Source organism: Hypomesus transpacificus, chromosome 22 (genome assembly GCF_021917145.1).
Source record: "Hypomesus transpacificus isolate Combined female chromosome 22, fHypTra1, whole genome shotgun sequence".
Lineage (NCBI taxonomy): Eukaryota > Metazoa > Chordata > Actinopteri > Osmeriformes > Osmeridae > Hypomesus > Hypomesus transpacificus.
The window spans coordinates 12432058-12451346 of record NC_061081.1 but is presented as its reverse complement, the minus strand read 5'-3'; the positions used below and the strand labels follow the sequence as shown (position 1 = coordinate 12451346).

The window sequence follows — 19289 nt, the reverse complement described above, 5'->3', positions numbered from 1 at the left end:
CAAGCGCCCCTGTTTGACATCTCTGTCTGCCTTTGACTAGCTGGACCAATCAGAGAACCAGTGCTAGGATCAGATGCTTGTTGCAGCCAACTAGTGTGAAAGATCTATCATCACTATGTTCTATTGGTTCATGGTCTAACCAATGAGATAAGCAGCTGAAAAATCTTTTAACAAGCCTTTTTATATTTTTATTTCTATTCGGTAATTTAGTTTTTGCAAGATATTCAGACAATTTTCAGGGCAGTGCTTTAGACTGACGGTTTGACCAGTTAAGAGTAAATGACAGAGGATTTGGCCGGGTGTTAGTGCATGTCGCCCAATGAGAGGGCAAAGGTGTTTGACGGTCATTGGCACAACGGCCAATGCCCTTGTAGAAATGCTCCACAAGGAGAAGGAAGAGGAGGGGTGAGGAGTGCTGCACAGTGGGTGTTTTTAAAAGCTGAAAAATGACAAATGTGTTATGTATAACCCACTGAGGGTGTGTGTATGTGCGTGTGTGTTTGATCATTGGTAATAAACTCTCAAAGTTTTGTTTGTTCCAGTTTCAATTTCACCATCAAGGGTCCTCTAGGTTAAATGGTTGTCAGTTTTACTGGGATTTTTCACAATTGCTAAAACATGAATTTCCATTTTCTAAACCAAATGCTCAGTGGCAATACCTTAAGCAACTTCAGATAGACACCATTCTAAAATCTCATCTCCTCTTTCAGCAAAACTGTAAGTATATTCTTACTAACTAAAATACATTTTTGCAGTGTAATGAACTTGTGTTGCAAAATAGTTAAGGCTAAGATACAGGAAAACATTGTTGTAACCAAATGTAAGTGTTTTTTGAAGGAATTAACAGTGTAAAAACTATTAGTTTTTTAGGGATCTCAAAGCGCTCATCCAAAACAACATCAACAATGTGTGTGTGTGTGTGTGTGCTGAAGGAGTGAACCACTCAGTGTGTACAGTTTTCTTGATGCCCTTGTTCATTTATTCTGTTTTCCCTCCTCAACTACTTATGGAGGCAATCTTATCAAAATGTAAACTTTGTGAGGTTTCAAACTTTCACGTAAACTTTCAATAGAAGGAAGTCAGTCTGCTCTTACGCCTCAGTCAGTGGCTTGAGGTTGGCCCCAGTCTAACTCTTTTCTCTCATTTCAGTAGGCAAATTACTTTTGCAATTATACTTATTTACACATTCAGCAATGTGAAATATGAGGCTCCAGTAAATACACTTGTGTGTGAAACAAGCAGTAAAAAAAAAAAAGATCTTGATGCCACCTAAATTGTAGGTGATTAAGTTCAATAAACTTTATTAAGTCCTGAATTAGTTATTATTGGCACTATCATTAGCAAATATTATTAAACGTCCATTCTCTGTCAGACCAATGTGCATATTTTCACACGACTAAAGACAACATTCATAGTTTTTTTCAACTTTAATTCCTATTTTAAGGCATATTTGAAAGGGGGAAAAACATTTGAGTAATGGTCAACTATTGTAAATAAACTAGTAATTAAATTGAACTCATAAGCAAAATTACATTTGGTGTCAAACACCTTCAATTATATGTCTCATTACTTTCAAATCAATTTAGTAAAGGTGGCTAATGAAATATAACGTCAAACAGCTGTGCTTTATTATCCTTTTATCATACAGGTCGTCAGTCGCAGCCTGAATGAGTTATTAGGGGTCATTATAGCTTACATAGCTTTGTACATTTTACTCATCTTCCTGCCAAAGTGTGCCATATTTCACCCGTACAATTTGAAGGTGCCCGTTGTCTTCTCTGACGAGAACGCTGATGTCAGAGGGGCAGTTCCCTCCTGGCCTCATATGAATCTGGCTTGTCTGCTTTATAGACAGTTGTTTGAACTTGGCCTTTTATAGTGCCGAAATTTACGACGTCTCTTGTCTTGACTTGCTGTTCAGCGACGGTTCCATCTGGCCCGTTGATTTGAATCAGAAGAACTTCATTGGACGCATTTGCCACATGGGTGTTATGGTGAATCGCGCTATCCTGTGAGAATGAATATGAAAGCATATGAGAAACAATAACGTTATATTGAAGCTTGTGTGATATTTGTAGTAGAATAGCCCATAGGCCTACTATTTTTTTCCCCAGAAAAAATAAACCTATTCATACAATGGCCACCCCGATTCCAGTACTAACACCAGTCGCACCAACAAACGCACCAATAGCCCCAAGAATCGGAAAAGGCATTCTGTAATCACAAAAATAACAAAATAGTTATAAAACTAGACCTAGATCCTTTGCAAGCTAAACCAAAGGTGCATTAGTTTAACAAACAGATACTACTTACTCGTTTACTTTTGGGTCTGATGCTGTCTAATAACAATGTTCTGCCTGTTACTGTTGTCTGGATGAGAGTGTCAGTGACTAAGTCTCAAAACTGGCATGCAGGGGAGGACCCTTTGGGTTTTGAGGGGCTGTGAGCAGGGGCGCCGTATGGGGGGGGGGGGGGGGGGGGGGGGGGGGGGGAATTCGGACGATTCAGAAAATAGGTAAAAACTAATCTGAAACTAATTTATATGACATATCATATAAACCATAATCATTGAGTATATATACATATTTCAAATATAATAATACAATTAATGATCTCTTTGTTTTTGCTTGTGTTTGGCAATTAAAGTTAAATATCCCCATTGACCTAAAAGGAAACATTCATATTGACCGACCACCCCTCTGTGTCGGCATGGGTTGTTCCTGCCTTAGCGCACTTCTATGGATGCACCGGATTCGGCTTCGGATTTGGCCGAATATAATTTTTTTCCACCGAACCCGAACCCTACGCTTGCACTACGCGCGCTACGCTGGTCGACATAATAGACTTCGCCGTTGCTTACGGGAAGGTGTTTACGTAGGTGGACCGTTCAATACAGTAAGCTGAGAGAAAGTGAAAATTGGAAAAGTGTTGTTTGGCAGTTGCTACTGCCTAGGCCTACTTTCAATAATAAAAGGCGGATTAAGTCGAGCTACATGTTCAATTTGCAATGCCGATTTGTCCCGTGATGGAAAGGACCCGAAACAATACACAACATTTCCGCTGTTAAAACATTTGCGTATGAAACATCCGCAATAAATTCAAGAAATCTAAAAGGCTAATATTTTGGATATTGATTGGATCTTGAGATAGGGTAAACATAAGCATATGGTAATTGTCAAAATAGTTTTTCCCACTTGTCTTCCTGGCATAATGTTGCTTATTCTTTTTTTTCTAAGTAAAAAAATAAAAATGAAAAATACACTGCTGTGGACGTTGTTTACTTATTTAATGTGTTTACTGTGTACACCATGTGGTCAATTAGAAATCACTAGCATTCAATATTGTTCACTCAAGTCAGCACAGCTTGAGCACACAATTACCCAGGTGGAAACACTAAGAGTCAAAAATGATCATATACCAATCAGAACGTTCAATAGATAGATAAAAGGGCCAGAGTCAGTTCATTCAGTTTTGGAACAATGGATCCAGAGAGACGTGAAGGAAAAGGTTGAGGACACCGGAGAAGAGGAGAAGGAAGGGCAGAAGGGAGTGAAGGAAGAGGAAGAGTAGGAGGAAGATTGCAGAGGTGGAGGAGGAGGTGGAGGAACGTAATTGTCCGTTGAGGTATTGTGAATGTCCCTGGCCAACGAGGAGAGAACGTCACTATGTGCACGGCCCTTAGCCAACGAGGAGTACTCTAACCCTAACACTGTGCTCCTCCTTGGTACTGCCATGCCAGGTCATATTGTATGAGTATAATTACGCTTTTAGGGATCCCCTCCTCCAGAGACGGTTGGTGAAAGAGAGGTGCAGAACACGAGCGCAACTGAGAAAGGGTCAAAGATCTACAACATCAATATGTGTAAATGTCGGAGACATTAAGGATGAAACCTTTTATTCTGTGTAAAATGATATTGTGTTCAGCATTCCTTGCCTACAGAAAGGGGATCTTACCAAGTGTGGAAGAAATTGCGATTTCCTGTGTGCTTACATTATTCACTAATCAATAGAACTTGTCATTGGATACTAGTTAGTATGTTATCATGTAAGCTTGCTATTAATAAGAGTAGATTGTGTGGGTTAATAGATGTTCAGGGTCAGGAGAAAGTACTGGCTAAATGTTCCTTGTCATGACTACAAGGAGAGTTCCAACTATGAACTTTCTAGTCTGAGTGGTCATGTGTTGGGAGCTGTGAATCTCTTTCTCTGAGACTGTTGTAACGTCATTACTGCCTGACTGTCACTATCTATGTTTACATTCCTGTGCCCTATAAAAGATGGTCCTCCGGCCTTCAAAGCCGAGAGAGACATGATTGAGACCTAAGCCTGGTGTTCTGTTGTCATTTATTGTCAGTCTGGTTTTCTCTCCAAATCTGCAGATTGATAAATACTTAAAATCCAGAACTCAACTGAACTTAGTCACTCCATTTATGAAGATACCCCCATGGCTTTGTCTCCATGTTCCATCTCCTTGTTCCATGCAAGAGGATTTTACCCCCGCTGCCTGGCTATGGCCAATACAGCCTGTGATTTTGACGAGATTCGAGATCTGCTGGGGCAGAATATTTGTTGATGTTGTTTGGTACAATACATTAAAGTTTACATTTGTTGTGTTCATCATGTGAAAAGGTTTTTGAGGGGGAGAGCCCCAAGCAACATAGCTTATTATCAGTTTTTGTAGTATTGTTTTGAATTTCTCACCGGTGTGTAAGACTATGTTGTAGTTTGTGTGTTTTTGAGGGCTTGTGTGTCATGTCTGAGGGCTAGGTTTGTTTTTTTTTGGCAGGATTGAATGGTTTTGAGTGGAGAGCTTGATTTGGACCTGAAAATAGGAAGTTTGTGGAATTGGGTGAGAAGTTATGGATTTGTGTTTTGATAAAAGGAGGCATAATTTCAAGAAATGTGTTTAAGCAATTGAGAAAAACTGTAAAATTGCAATTTATTTTCTGGACCCAAAATTGCCAAAAGCTCTCTGCAAACAAAAGCATGAAGAAGTCTTACCCAGTATATTTATATAGTAACCATCTATATCTTATATCTGTTTGACAAAAGTGTTGTACCTACCCTTTCCTTTGTGAGTTAATGTAACTTAGTTTCACATTTGTGGGAGCGTAACTTTGTATTTGGGGGTCAGAGAGTAGCATTAGGGGAGCATGTCATCCTATTTAGGTGGAGTTTACTTCGAGAGACGTGTGTTCATATGTTCGGGAAAGATTGATCAAATTATGGGGAGAGTGTTTATTTGGGGGATGTACTCGTAATAGTTGGGGGGGGGGTTTGCACTCAGGACCACGTAGATTTATTGATTCTTGTTATTCTCACTGTTAGATGGAAGGAGAAGATACAAAAGGCAAATGACACATCTACACAATTTCCTTTCAATCATGTGACTTCAGAGAACTCTGTACAGAATTTACTTTCAGTTTCATCTGTGGTCTGTGTGTGTGGGAGAGTGTGCTTTTGTGTCTGAGTTCTATTTCTGCATGAATTTGCATGTGACAGTGATAGGAGTGTGTGTGTGTGACAGTGTGTGTTTACTTACGTAACATTGCAAATTGTAACACCAAAAATTATGTTTGCAAAGCTGCTATTCTAAGGGTTTCACCAAGATCTAACTTTAGGAGGTGTTATTTCAACTTTCTTTTACAAAGAGGATTACATGAGTACATTTACGCTTTTAGTACTTTAGTCCACTGGACTTTGGCCATCATTATTTTGTAAAACAAGACAGTCAGTACTAAACAGTTGGCTGATGGTACATGGAATTACTATTGGTTACAGTTCAGTGGTAGAGCATTGGACTGTATATCAAGAGGTCAGAGTTTCACATCACACTCTGTATGTTGCTTTGGATGAAAGTGTCTCCAAAATAACATATTTAATCCCTTAATGGCCCAGGTAAGGGTGATGTGCTTCCTTATGTAGTATTTAGGATCACGCTTCACCAATGTGTTATTTATACATACACAACAGGTTAGAAATCAAATCACTATGAACAAAGCACAAAGCTGCTTTAATCTGATCATAAATCCACCTTGGACTACATCTTTTATATTCCTGAGAAGCATTTGAGGGTGAAAACCATAGCAACAGCTCCAGCCAAGTACAACAGGCCTTTCCCTGCCCCTGTTGTATAAGAGATGTCTTTCAGAAGGATTCTCAAAAATAGAGTCGGACACAGAATATCTTTTAACGGCAAGGTGGCCTGATGGTTTATTCAGCAAGGCAGATGCCCCCTGGCTCTTAAAGTGTTGATCAACTTCCTTCACCCCAAAAGCAACTCCAGTTGACCTGAGCTCTCAGTTTCCATCCTCTCATGCTTAACCCATTCCTCTATCTTTAATCTCTCCTTCTCTGGCTTCTGCTCTCTGGGTTTCTCCTTCCAGACTTTGGCAAGACCCATATTGTTCTGCTGTTGAGACACTCGCACACACCCCAGTCTCCCCTAACGCTGACTCACCCTGGCCCCCCTTTCTCCTCACTGTTCCAGGGAGCCTTGCCTGCCACTTTTGAGACATGACTTCGGCCCTTGGGGATACTTATAGCTCGTAAATCCTAATTTGTGATCGTTCACAGCTACGCCCCCTCATCCATGTTGCACAATCTTGTTGATTCGTCTAGCAATCTCATGGTTACATAAGATCTTCCTCATAACAGGCAACACTTCCTCTAAACACACATTCTTTTCCCATCCTTGGATTGCCAAACCAATTCCCCACTTTTCCCCTGTTCTGGTTTGAGCCTGTTCAAAGTGTAATTCTTGCTGGCTAGGCCTCAGTCTCTTCCTTAGGCTCCTGACCTGACCCCTGTATACCTCACCGGTTGCCACCCTGCCCAATTATCGAGATTCCACAACACCCCCCTTGCATCAGTCTGAACTGAGCTCCAGAGTTCCGCCCTCCTCACTCAGTGTCCACCTGTGGATACCTGACTGCCAGAGAAGATAACATTAACGTGGCAACAACAATCAGACGTTTCACATTTGACTTGGTCCAGAAATTATTTTGTCTAGGTTTGTTTTACACATAGTAACAGATCACAGGTAAAAAATAAGAAGAAGTTGTTGCTGTCCTCTGGTGTTTGGAAATAATAACATCTCCAATCCCCCTCTCTCCTTTTCTCCCCAGGATGGTGTTTCCTGCTGCACTCTTGCCCACTCTCTCAAGACCAACCAGCACCAACCTTTGATTACTGCCATTGATGTCCTCTGAAAAGAAAACAGGTTTATGAGAGAGGAGTTTGTATTGTCAGAATAGGTGGCTGTAAGGACTGAATATGTTGTAATGCTCACCATCCTTTCCACTTAACTCCTGTGTCTTGTCTACAAGCTCTCTGACCTGTGTAGTGTTTGTGATGTTATTATTGAACACATGGTAACGCCCTCCACATTGCTGAACCAGTTTCTCTAAGTTTTTGTCCTGATTAATGAAATGTTCTATGTTTGTTTGTTGAAGTCTGTCACCATACGTAAAGAGAACCATGGTGTGGTCCCTGACATTGGTACCCCTCATCTCCTGCAGTGCCTCCATCACTTTCATCTCTTGCACTTTCATCTCTTGAAATGTTTGGCTCGCTCCCTTTCATTAACCTGTTGGTTGCGACCAACCATGAAACAAAAAAAGCTTAATGGCATTGCTGTGTGCCATATTCACCAAGACAAACTTGACAAACTGGACAGACAGCTCAGCAATATCTTCAGGGAAATGAAAGGAGGAGAGATGTTTTGGGGACCTATTGAGTCTGCTTCTAGAGGGTACATTTGTTTGGCTGCAGAGGGAATTCTTTTTTTTCTTTTTTTTAAGATCAATTTTGTTTATCATTGGAAAATTACAAAGAAAAAACACACTTGCAGAGGGAATTCGGAATATTAATTTAAAGTGTAAATTTAATTTCACATTTCATGCTATGTAGGCTATACTAATTTGTATTTATGTAAATCTATTGTTTAAGTCAGGGGTCCCCAAACTACGGCCCCAACGCATTTGGACCGGCCCTCGGAACAATGCCAGTTTAAAAATAAATAATATGAAAAAATGAAATAATACAATTATTAAGTAGATGTTTTGATTTCAATAGCAATGAATATGAAAAAAGTTATTTACAATTTTAATAATGCTCTTTTAATAGGCTGTATATATCCTTTTATATGTACAAATGTACGGTGCATAACATAGTAATAAACTAATTTAGCACAATAAATACATTTAAAATCATAATAAAATCTCCACAATGATACTGGTAGTTACTCCGGCCCAAGTCATTTTCTGTTCCGACCCGGCCCCTCATTAAAGAAAAGAAAATTATCTGGCCCTCGCAGACAAAAGTTTGGGGACCCCTGGTTTAAGTGTTTATACTTTATACCGTTTACATACACATTGTTATATTTGTAATAATTTACATCCTGTTGAGATCAGCAAATGTTTAGATAAAATATTTGCAGAGGGCATGAAGTTTTGGTGCGTGATTGCCATACTAATGTATGTATATATAATATATATATATACATACATAAGTATGGCAATATATATATATATACATACATTAGTATGGCAATCACAAACCAAAACTGTGTGTGTGTATGTATATGTATATACATATACATACACACACACACACAAAATAACTAATTGAGTTGGAATCATTTGCTGACAGCTTGGTCCCTCCCAGTTCAAAAATTACATCTGCACCTCCCAGCCCGCTCTCTCAAGACCAACCAGCACCAACCTTTGTTTACTGCCATTGATGTCCTCTGAAAAGAAAGGGGGTTGACAAGAGAGGAGTTTGCACTGTTAGCATAGATGGCTATGGAGGAGTTGTCACGGTATATTTTTTTATTAGAAGAATCTGTTGAACAAGTTACAGAAAATAAGATGTTATTGATTGAAATACAATACATAGAGTATAAATGTACAGTTCAATTACATGACAATGCAGCAATGGCAAAAACAGACAAAAAGGACACAATAATCATTCATTTCTACATGCACTACTTGAATGTTGCTTTGAATAAAAGTGTCAGCTTAATGAATAACATGTGAAATCTCTTATGCTTTGATATTACTTGTATAAATCATTAGAAAACATGCATGCAGTAGAAATGTGCAGTTCAATTACATGAAATGGAAAAATGGAAAACAATAAAACAAACACTTCAATGTTGTCATGAATTAACAAACATAGACAGACATATTAAGATATGACTTACTGTTGACGCACTTGTTCCGGGAGTACAATGGTACTTAGGAATGGTTTGCTGAACCCAACGCTAGTTTCCTCAAGGATCACAATGACTCTTGCTTAGACTGTTGCTCTTGTTGGTTAGAGGTAGCTGGTTTAAACTGTTGTATTCTATTTTAGTTAATCCTATTTTTATTGCTTTCCTACAGGTACACCTGCACTTAGAGATTAATGTTGTGTAATTTAACTTGTTTAACTACATGCTCTTATGGTTTCTTCCCTTTAGCACTATTTTTTGGTTGTTCACAATATGTACTTCTTGTTTTTGACTACCCACAATGCTGTGGGGCTATCTTGTTGTTATTATCAGTGACCTATGCACTTTGTAAAGCTCTCTCTTGGAAGTCGCTTTGGATAAAAGCGTCTGCTAAATGAATAAATGTAAATGTAAATGTACATTAACTCAAAAACACAGTAGGCCTACATTACAGTTTTTTACAATCGCTATGACAGTCTTTTCAATACCTTTAACAAGTTTCCTAAACTCTTAACACAGTTATCACAACATCTGTCTGTGTAGGCTGTACAATGAACACATTTCTTGTTGCTTTGACACAAAATGCATAGAGTAAACACACATTTTAAATGCTTGAACTTCTTTTACACACAAGCTCAACCAAGACCAAAACCATTACCATTGCTTTCACACTGTCAGCAAAACAGATCACATCATGTTCAAAACCTTTATTGGCTAAAGTCAAAGGGAACAGCTGTTTATATTGTGAATTGAAACACAAACATATCCCCTGTATTTTATTCTATTGCTACTGAGAAACAGATGAAGTTATGCAAATACTGCAAATCACAGCTGATTCCCAACTAGGAAACACTATGGTGTTGAGGTTCTTTCAATTGCATGACCATATTGTATATACAGTAAAGAGGACCTCTTTAGGCTGATTTTGTGTGGAAAAAGAACAATACAACAACACGAAGAAAGTAAGAATACAGTAATGCCTGCACGAGGGATGTATTGCATATTTCTTGCAGTAATGTCCTGTTGCAAATGAAGCCTTTACTGCAGCAATTATGTTTCTGTCTTCTTTTTTTCAATGCAGTAACCGTACATTCTATAAAGCTACTCTGAGATGGGTCATTCATTTTTGTTCTGAATTTATGCAGCAAAAGAAACAAAATGCATGCATTTACAAAACCCAACAAAACAAAAATGTACAGAGGCTTCAAAAGAAACTGCATTGCAAACACAATCTATAATCCATATACTGTGAGGCCTGACACATACCTGCATAAATGAATGCAGTTTCTGTGATTCCATCTGATGTTAGTGTTTTTGTGACATTGTGCTATGATTGACTAGATGTTCCTGAAAAGAGAACGTGTGTTTGGTAGACATGGTGTCATGTTTAGTGTATTTTTGTGTTATGACAATCAGTGTTTCAGTTTAGTTTACAATGTGTGATTTAAGTATGAAATGAACAGTTTTACCAATTGTGTGTGGTAGGTGTGTTGGTGCGTTAAGAGTTTAGAAAAGTTGTTTAAGATATTGAAAAAACTGTCATAGCGATTGTAAAAAACTGTAACTCAAAACGGAAAGGGTTGGTACTACGCTTCGTTGCTGATTGGATGCAGTAACTAACAAGAAATTGATCAACAGAAGTACAAAATGCAATAGCCAGACAGAGTTACGTGCACCAGGACATTTGTTTGGCCATCGAAGCATGTAGCAAATAATACGCTACTTATGCAAAATTATTAATTACTTCAATCTATTTCTTATTTCTTGTAAGTCAACCAATTTGATCATATTCCTTTCACACTTTTTTATATTGTTGAATTACAATAGAGCATTATAGAGCATATTTACAAGAATATATTTCCAGTGCATTACATAATATGACAAGCTAATACTTTGTTTTCTCATCAGTCAGAATGGTCCTGGTGGGGAAGACAGGAGCAGGAAAGAGTGCATCAGGAAACACTATCCTGGGAACAGAGCAGTTCCAGGTAGACTTTTCTGCCCAGTCAGTGACAAGACAGTGTGAAAGGGCCAATGGAAAGGCCAGTGGAACAGAGACCATGGTGTCTGTCATAGACACCCCAGGCCTGTTTGACTCTGAGCTCTCAGAGTCCTCTGTCAGGACTAAGCTGGTGGAGTGCATCGCCCTCTCCTCCCCCGGACCCCACGTCTTCCTGCTGGTGGTGGCCCTCGGACGCTTCACAGAGGAGGAGCAGATGGCGGTAGCCAGGGTCCAGGAGATCTTCGGAGAGGCAGTATCGAAACACACAATGGTCCTGTTTACCTGTGGCGACAAACTGAAAGGGAAAAAGATTGAGGACTTTATTGAAGCAAGGGATGCAACTCTGCAGAAACTCATGAAGGAGAGTGGGAACAGGTACCACGTCTTTAACAACGAGAACATGGAGGACCGAGAACAGGAGCAGCAGCTGCTGGAGAAGGTCACAGTCATGGACGGAAGAGAACCGAGGACAGTTCCACACCAACGACATGTACCAAGAGGTAGAGAGCGCCATCCAGAGGAGACAGGAGGAACTCAGACAGCGGTACGAAAAAGAGCCCAGAGTGAAGGAAAAACTGGAGTCAGAGTTAGAGCGCATGATGGGGGAAATGAAGTTAAAAGACAAAACGATAGATGATCTGAGGAGGCAAGTTCTTAGAGAAGAAGCAGAAAAAGACATTGACAAGAACCCTGGGATGGTGGATCAATTTGCAAAAGTATTGTGGCCAGACTGCTCCACTCAATGAAATTCAAAAGAACCTCCCCCTGCCTGTCACACATGTTTATATCTTTGCAGACATTTTATCTTTCTTATTGTACATTACCTGCCAGCTCACGTGGGGTTAAGTTGTCATTGTAACTTTACCTATTGTATTGCATTTCCACATCACATGTATTTAAATATGATCAGTAATCCACATACACCAAGTGAACAAACCAATAGGTTGTGCTTGAAAACTCTCTGGTCAGTGTATCCTCTCAGTAAACACGTAAAGGTTTTTTTTTTTTTTTTTACAATTCCCTCCATTAATGACAGGGAAAATGATCAATCATGTGACCTTGTGACGGCCGTACCATATCCCGCACAGCAGCCTTAACATTGATAACTGTTACGCTTCTATAACCTTTCCCATATGATACTTTCTGTTATGATTTTGACCATATGTATTGACATACATTATGCACATACACATATCAAGTCATAACATTACACATGGGCTTAGATCTGTTCCTTTATGTTCTTTATCTTACATGTTTGTTGGTCAGAGCATGGCACACTTCCTGGTTTTGATTAATGGACAGGCTTACTATAACTGAACCTTTTGACATTTGTCTTCCCCCACGTGTCTTTATTGGTTTGACCTGTTTGTATATGTACTCTCGATGTCTTAGAGTGGGTGTCATTCAGTTTGATTGTGGGCTCAGGCATGTGCCTGTTTTGGAAACAATAAAGTGATAATTCTACCTACGATTCCTCGTGCTTCACTGTTGGGTCCATCACAGACCTGTTGAGAAGTGGAATTGATATTGCTGAAAATAACAAGTGACAAATTCTACCATATTTTACATATACTTTGTTCTTGAAACTGGAGCATTCATTCACAAGACAAACCTACCTTTCTGCTGTGGCAGGAATTTCAATTTAAGCATAAAATCTTAATCCAATGACACACAGATGACTCCCTTGTTTTATTTACCTACAGCATATGAAATCTGGTTACTCAAGTGGTCTTTCCAGTCTCACTGAATGTGTGACACATAACCTGGACCTCTCAACCTTTCCTACAGCTTAATGACAACACATGTAATATAGGTTTTATTTGGCCCATTCATACCCACATACTAAATTCATCTTTGTATAAGTAGTCTGTGCGCACCAATAAAACAAACTGCAAAAAACACATTTTCGTCTTTTTTTGTGAATTTCAACAAGTCAAATGTGTTGTTTAGTCAAGTTATTTGGTTGGAATAAAACCTGTGTTCAGCATCAGGTCCCCTTGACCTGAGCAGCTGACCATGTACTAACCTGATGTACAGACACTGCCTCATAAAGCCCTCATCTTCTGAAATGTCCAACTTGATCTTGCTTTCAAAAACATGTATCCCATCCTATCCCGTATTTCCCATTCAGTCAAAGGTAGAAGAAAAAAGGGTTAATTTTCTTTATTGCGATCGACAGTCTGTATATTTTAACCATTCACATTGAATTCCTCTTTGTTGATAGTGCAGTTTCAGAGAATAATAAATAAATACAACTATACACATAAGTCACAAACAGAATGCACACTATCTCTACAGACATCAATACAGAAGTTAAACACCAAAAACACAGGCAGAAAGATGTTAATATTTCACACAAATAACACAACACATTTAAACAACACCTAAGCTGACATTTCATTCATTGTGTGTAATTGCTTATATATATTTATATAATATAACATATCCATATACAGATATGACACAGTGTGATTTTAGATACATAGTGATTGTTCATTTAAGGCAGCTACTTGGCTTGTGTTGTGGACTGAAGGAGAGGTGAGCAGTGGAGAGTAATTAGGGCCAGTAAATGAACGTGTTCATTAGAACTTGGTCCAGTCTAGTAGTAGTATTGTGTACAGTAGGGCCTATTATATAGCTGAGTTTTGCAGTGTTGTATGACTGAGTGTTGTAGTGTCATATGACAGAATTGTGCAGTGTTTTATGTAATGCAATGTAAATGTTTTATGTAAAGTGGATATTTCAGTGTTGTAGAAGTGTTGCAGTGGGGTGTGTAATGGAGCACTGCAGTGATGTATGTTCTGCTGTGTGGTGTGTGGGACTTGTGTGGAGGAGGTCAAGGCCCCCTGGGTTTAAAGGTGAATACAAGCCTGCTTCGTACAGAACACCTGTAAAGTGGGTATGTGTGTGTGTGTGTGTCAAGATGTTATTCATATACCTCTAGCCTGTGTGAGTGTGCGTGTGTAAGAGAGAGAAAAATACAATTTACGTGTGTGAGAGTATGAGAAAGAGAATGTATGTGTGTGTGTATTTGAGAGAGAGAGAGTGAGAGAACGTGTGTGTAAGAGAGTGAGAGAGAGAGAGAGAGAGAGAGAGAGAGAGTGCGTCTCTGTGTGTGTGTGTGTAAGAGAGAGAGTAGTTCAGTGCTGGTTTAGCTCCATCATGGCTGGTTTCTATGAGCAGAGGGTCATATCCTTTTCCGGTCGCTGTGCTTTGAATCATTGTCTTTCTCTGTCCCTAAACACCGAACTCCTTCCAGCAACATGGGCGTCCCGTGATGACGATCTACAGGATAAAAAGAGAGGGGGGGAAGGGAAGTCGAGGGAAGTGAAGTCAAATGATATCATCCCACTAGGGGAAATTTGGTATACATGTACATCTAAGAGGGAAAGAGAGGACAAGATGGAAAGGGAGAGAGAAAGAGGAGAAACAGGAAAGGGAGGGAGATACAAAAAGCCAGAGGAGGAAGTGACATAGAGACAAAGAGCACAAAGTAGGAGGAAAAGAGACAAATGAGAGGTTGAAAAAAGAGACTAGTAGATGTAGAGAGTAGACATTTGCTGAGATCACGTTGATATACTGTGATAGGAGGAGGCTTGCAATGAGGTATTATTCCACCAGAGGAAGATGTTAGCATGTTTACTATAGTACAGTATCCATACTGTACGTCCATTTATATACTGAGTGTATGCTTCCGAGAGTGTACCCTCACCCATGACACGTGCCTGCAGTCTGACCCGCAGGCCTCGGTCCCTGCGGCCCCTGCTGCCCAGGGTCAGCTCCTCCTGCAGCACCCCCTCTTGGTGGGTGGTGTACTCACATGTCACCCTCACACCTCCTGTACAGAGAGGGGCAGGGGGGGGGGAGTGGGTGGAGGAAGAGGGAGATAGAAAAGGAAAGAGAGAGAGATAGATGTGAAAGAGAGAGATAGTGAGAGAGAGAGAGAGAGAGAGAGAGAGAGAGAGAGAGAGAGAGAGAGAGAGAGAGAGAGAGAGAGAGAGAGAGAGAGAGAGAGAGAGAGAAAGACGATTATGGCAATTGCCAGTTGTTGATGTAGGCTAGTCAACGACGAGAGAGAGAGAGAATCAGACATTCCTTCAAAACACCCCTGCTCCCCCAGATCCTGCCAGCCTGAGCAGAGTAGACTGAGGGGGAGCAGCACAGATCAGGAGGGTGACACCGTGACAGTATTAGAAGCTGTTAGACGACAGGCCTGACCAGAGCCCTGTCTGAGAGCCCAAAGAGAAGCTCAGATTCAGACCTCACGTAGAGGACTGCCGGACCTCCTCCACTCACTACATACTGTGTGTGTGTGGATACAAAAGTGTGTGTGTATGTCTGTAAGTGTGTATGTGTGTGGGTGTAAGAGTGTGTGTGTGTGTGTGTTTGTTTATTGGTCTGTAATGGGAGCGGTTGTATTGATCTGCTAGTCTCTGTTGTCTCCAGGCTGGTGTCTGTCTGGTAGCAGGGCATCTGTGCTCCACCCTGCCTGACCTTCATACTGGGGACAGAGGTTATCAAACAAACAGGCCTGCCCGTGCCCACTATAGACCCAGACAGTTACAGTTTTACATGTCCTGACTATTATTAGCGAACAATCAAACCCCTACAGCTAGTTTCAGATTTATTTCCAAAACAGCAGGCTCATCCATAAACATTTGATCAAAAAAGAGGAAACCCTGGCAGTTTTGAAGATGCCCGCGCCTTGGAATAATGTTTTGTTCTTACTTTAATGCAACATGATTGAAAGTGCATTGAAGTAATCAAAGATAATTTCCCCAAAGATCATTTTCCCAGTGTGTGATGCTGAGGCATCCTCTGCTTTTCCCAACCCTTCTTCATACCCTCGGGTGTGGGGGAGAGGCGGGTGACTCTGAGGTCGGCCCTGGCAGTGGGGGAGGAGGAAGAGGAGGGGAGGAGGGAGCAGACGTCCTTCCCCAGGGAGGGCACCTCCAGCATGGTGAAGACGATCTCGTAGCGGTGCTGGGTCTTCAGGAAGCCAGCCTGGTGGGACGGAGAGAGAGGATGAGTTATGCGGACATTCACACACACACACACACACACACACACACACACACACACACACACACACACACACAGACAGACAGACAAATCCATATAAGCACAAACACACAGTCACACACACACAATCTCACACATACACCCCCACATTAGAACACACACAAATACGCACTCACACATCCTCACGCACACATCACAGATGGCCACAAGATGAGTCATAGACTATTGGACAAGGAAATCATTACCTGACAAACACAAACACACACACATACACATACACCCACACACACAAATTAAAGAGTACTCTAGGCCTCCTCTAGGTCCCACCCACCTTCACCAGGAAACCGCCGTCCTTCTCTGGGATAGCGATGATGCTGGCGTCGTTTGATAGATCGTCTCGCCGCGTGGGCGAGCCCGGAGGTTCATCGTCGTCGGGGAAACGCACCCCTCCCCCCTTTGAGGTGGAGCCTTGAATTACACAAAGCATAGCATGGTCAGGGACGGGACACACACACAGAGACACACACACAGACACACACACAGAGACACACACATAGAGACACACACATAGAGACACACACACAGACACACAGACACACACACATAGAGACACACACATAGACACACACACATAGAGACACACACATATAGACACACACATAGACACACACACATAGATACACACACATAGAGACATGCACAGAGATAGACACACACACAGATGGAAGCTGACAGAAAATAACTAAAAGAAGTGAGAGGAAAAAGGCAGAAAGTGGTTCAGACAGAGAGACAGACAGATAGACAGAATGCAGTTTGTAGTTGTCTGTGTCTTCATCTTAAATAACACACATGGAATTATAGGTTTAAAATAGCTGAGAGGGAATGAAATCCACGCAGATAATATGAGGCAATGGCAGAGATTAAATAATCTAAATCCAGACCATGTCAGATGCAAAAATATGGACACACACGTCATACACACACACCACTTATTGTGTATTACAGTACACACGCCACACTTTTTCTCTCCCACACACATGCTAAACACACACACAGACACACGCACACATACACACAGCCTCTTGGTATTCGGGGGGCAGTGAGGGACTCACCCTTCCTCCCTGTTGCCATGCTGACGGTGCGAGTGAGACCTGGGACGAGGGTTCAGACAGACTCAGAAGACAGGTGCCCTGTTGATGATGTCATCACTGACGTCCTGTGGGAAGGGCCGATGACATCAAGAGGAAAGGGAGGGAGGAGAGAGGGAAGAGGGAAGGAAGTAGGAGGGGAGGAAGGAAGTAAATAAGGAAGGAAGGATAGAAGGAAGGAAGTAGGAGGGAAGGAAGTAATTAAGTAAGTAAGTAAATAAGGAACGAAGGAAGGAAAGATAGATGGGCAGAAGGAAGTAAGAAGGAAGGAAGGAAGGACAGGAGGAGAGGGGGAAAGGGGGACATAGAAAGGCAGGGAGAGAAAGGACAGAATAATCAATGTCTTCCAGGTGATCACCATGCCATTGGTGAAGAGTTTCTATCAAGTCTCCTAAGAGACGCTACTATCCTTTTGTGTGATCTGCTGTCAGGTCAGGTCAGTGTTGGAGAGGAAGGGTTAAAGCTGGATGAAGAGGGAACGTTGATCCTTAAACTGTCCACATGGGGAGCATCTGACTCAGAGCATCTGACAGCACTCCCTGTCGTCCAGAACACCTCCTTTCTCTCTGAACTCTCTGGAATGGTAGATGAGTCCACACTGTGTTTATTTATTTATTTACTACTATATTTAACTTTGGAGACAAAGGCAGAGAATTGGGACAGACTCTTCACTGTATGACCCATGATGAACTTTTCCCTCGTAATCTCACAGTTGTTTTGGTTAGAGAGAGAGAGAGCAAGAGAGAGATAGAGTGTGTGTGTGTGTGTATGTGTGTGTGTGTGTATGTGTGTGTGTGTATGTGTGTGTATGTCATTAATAGTCCAGCTGGGACCCTAAATGCTACAATGGCAGAGCTGACGTACTCACTAAAGAAGCTTATCTCAGCCCAAAGCTTAGCAGCCAGGACAAACTACTAAAATAAACTGTAATTTTCTTATGGTTTTGACACTATGGACAAGATCCTAATTCACGGACATCACTACTATTATCACTAGAAAGAGACATTCTGATTGTTATATAACCTAAATCGCTAATCGATAAGGAAAAAATACGAAGGTATTGTAGGAAACACATTGTGACCTTTCTCGGTTGAGAGTGATGAACGGCAGTTAGAGGAAGAGCGATAGACGAAGTCGTTGTATTCTCCGGGGCCACCTGTCTTTATCGAATGACACGCGCATGCGGCAACCGCTGCATTAAAAAACGAAACCGCACCAAAGAAGGGCGCGGCGCGCGCTGCGTTTATTTTACAGTTTGATTAGGTTCGAGTCACCATCTTCGTTTGGATTTCAAAGAACGATTTACATAATCTACGGACGTATAGGAGTTAAGGGACATCTCCTATTTACATTAGGTTGGAGGGACAATATGGTGGAGGAGGAGACTGTTCCTGATGTCGCCCATCCCGCGCCAGGATGGAGTTGTCGTTACAACTCTCAACGAGCGACAACCAGGCCGAGTCTATATCACCAATGCAGCCGTTTATTCCATAAAACACCTTTAAACCCGTCAGTTCTACCCAAGACAGTGCCGCAGCAATTTAGACGCACCCGTCGTTTCATAAGCAGCAGTCTGGTGCAACCAGATATCTCCCAAACAACCAAGCGAGCTTCGAACTATGAACATATATGATTAGAAATACAACCAAAAAGATGATCAACTTACCGCGATTATATCTGTTCAGTGCCAATTCGTTGCGCAACTCATATCACACCAAATGCTATCACTGAGGTTATCACTTCATTCGAACATGCGGTTCCTTGACAGGGCACTGCACGCTCCGCAGTCCGTTTACCAACTATACGGATCCAGCACGACGCACCGCCGCCGCGTACCTTTCTGGTGGATGAGGCGCAATCATCATTGGTCGATGGTTTCTGACACGAGCGCGGGGCAGTCTCA

General features: G+C 41.3%; 2 protein-coding genes and 1 long non-coding RNA gene across 3 annotated transcripts; 1 reads left to right on the top strand and 2 right to left on the bottom strand.

Moving 5' to 3' along the window:
- Positions 1-1412: 1412 nt before the first annotated feature.
- LOC124484774 lies at positions 1413-2423 on the bottom strand. Its single transcript, XR_006958003.1, has 3 exons — positions 2314-2423; positions 2136-2214; positions 1413-2009 (listed from the first exon to the last, which is right to left on the bottom strand). It is a non-coding gene; the product is annotated as an uncharacterized LOC124484774 (long non-coding RNA).
- An 8096-nt stretch (positions 2424-10519) lies between these two features.
- On the top strand, positions 10520-12764 carry LOC124484481 (GTPase IMAP family member 7-like). Its single transcript, XM_047045405.1, is given in 3 exon segments — positions 10520-10980; positions 11123-11667; positions 11669-12764. Coding segments are annotated over 2 exon segments (834 nt in total). The 5' UTR covers positions 10520-10980; positions 11123-11127; the 3' UTR covers positions 11963-12764.
- Positions 12765-14289: 1525 nt separating this feature from the next.
- si:ch211-151p13.8 (uncharacterized protein LOC562078 homolog) lies at positions 14290-19270 on the bottom strand. Its single transcript, XM_047045751.1, has 6 exons — positions 19053-19270; positions 17351-17454; positions 16570-16706; positions 16061-16220; positions 14929-15054; positions 14290-14501 (listed from the first exon to the last, which is right to left on the bottom strand). The coding sequence occupies exons 2-6, from the start codon at positions 17367-17369 to the stop codon at positions 14404-14406; spliced, it is 540 nt and encodes a 179-aa protein (XP_046901707.1). The 5' UTR covers positions 17370-17454; positions 19053-19270; the 3' UTR covers positions 14290-14403.
- Between the last annotated feature and the right edge of the window lie 19 nt (positions 19271-19289).

Coding starts and splice junctions, on each gene's coding strand:
- si:ch211-151p13.8 (XM_047045751.1), bottom strand. Junction 16,221..16,569: donor ACGGCGGTTTCCTGGTGAAG/GTGGGTGGGACC, acceptor CCGTCCCACCAG/GCTGGCTTCCTGAAGACCCA. Junction 14,502..14,928: donor ACTGCAGGCACGTGTCATGG/GTGAGGGTACAC, acceptor TTTATCCTGTAG/ATCGTCATCACGGGACGCCC.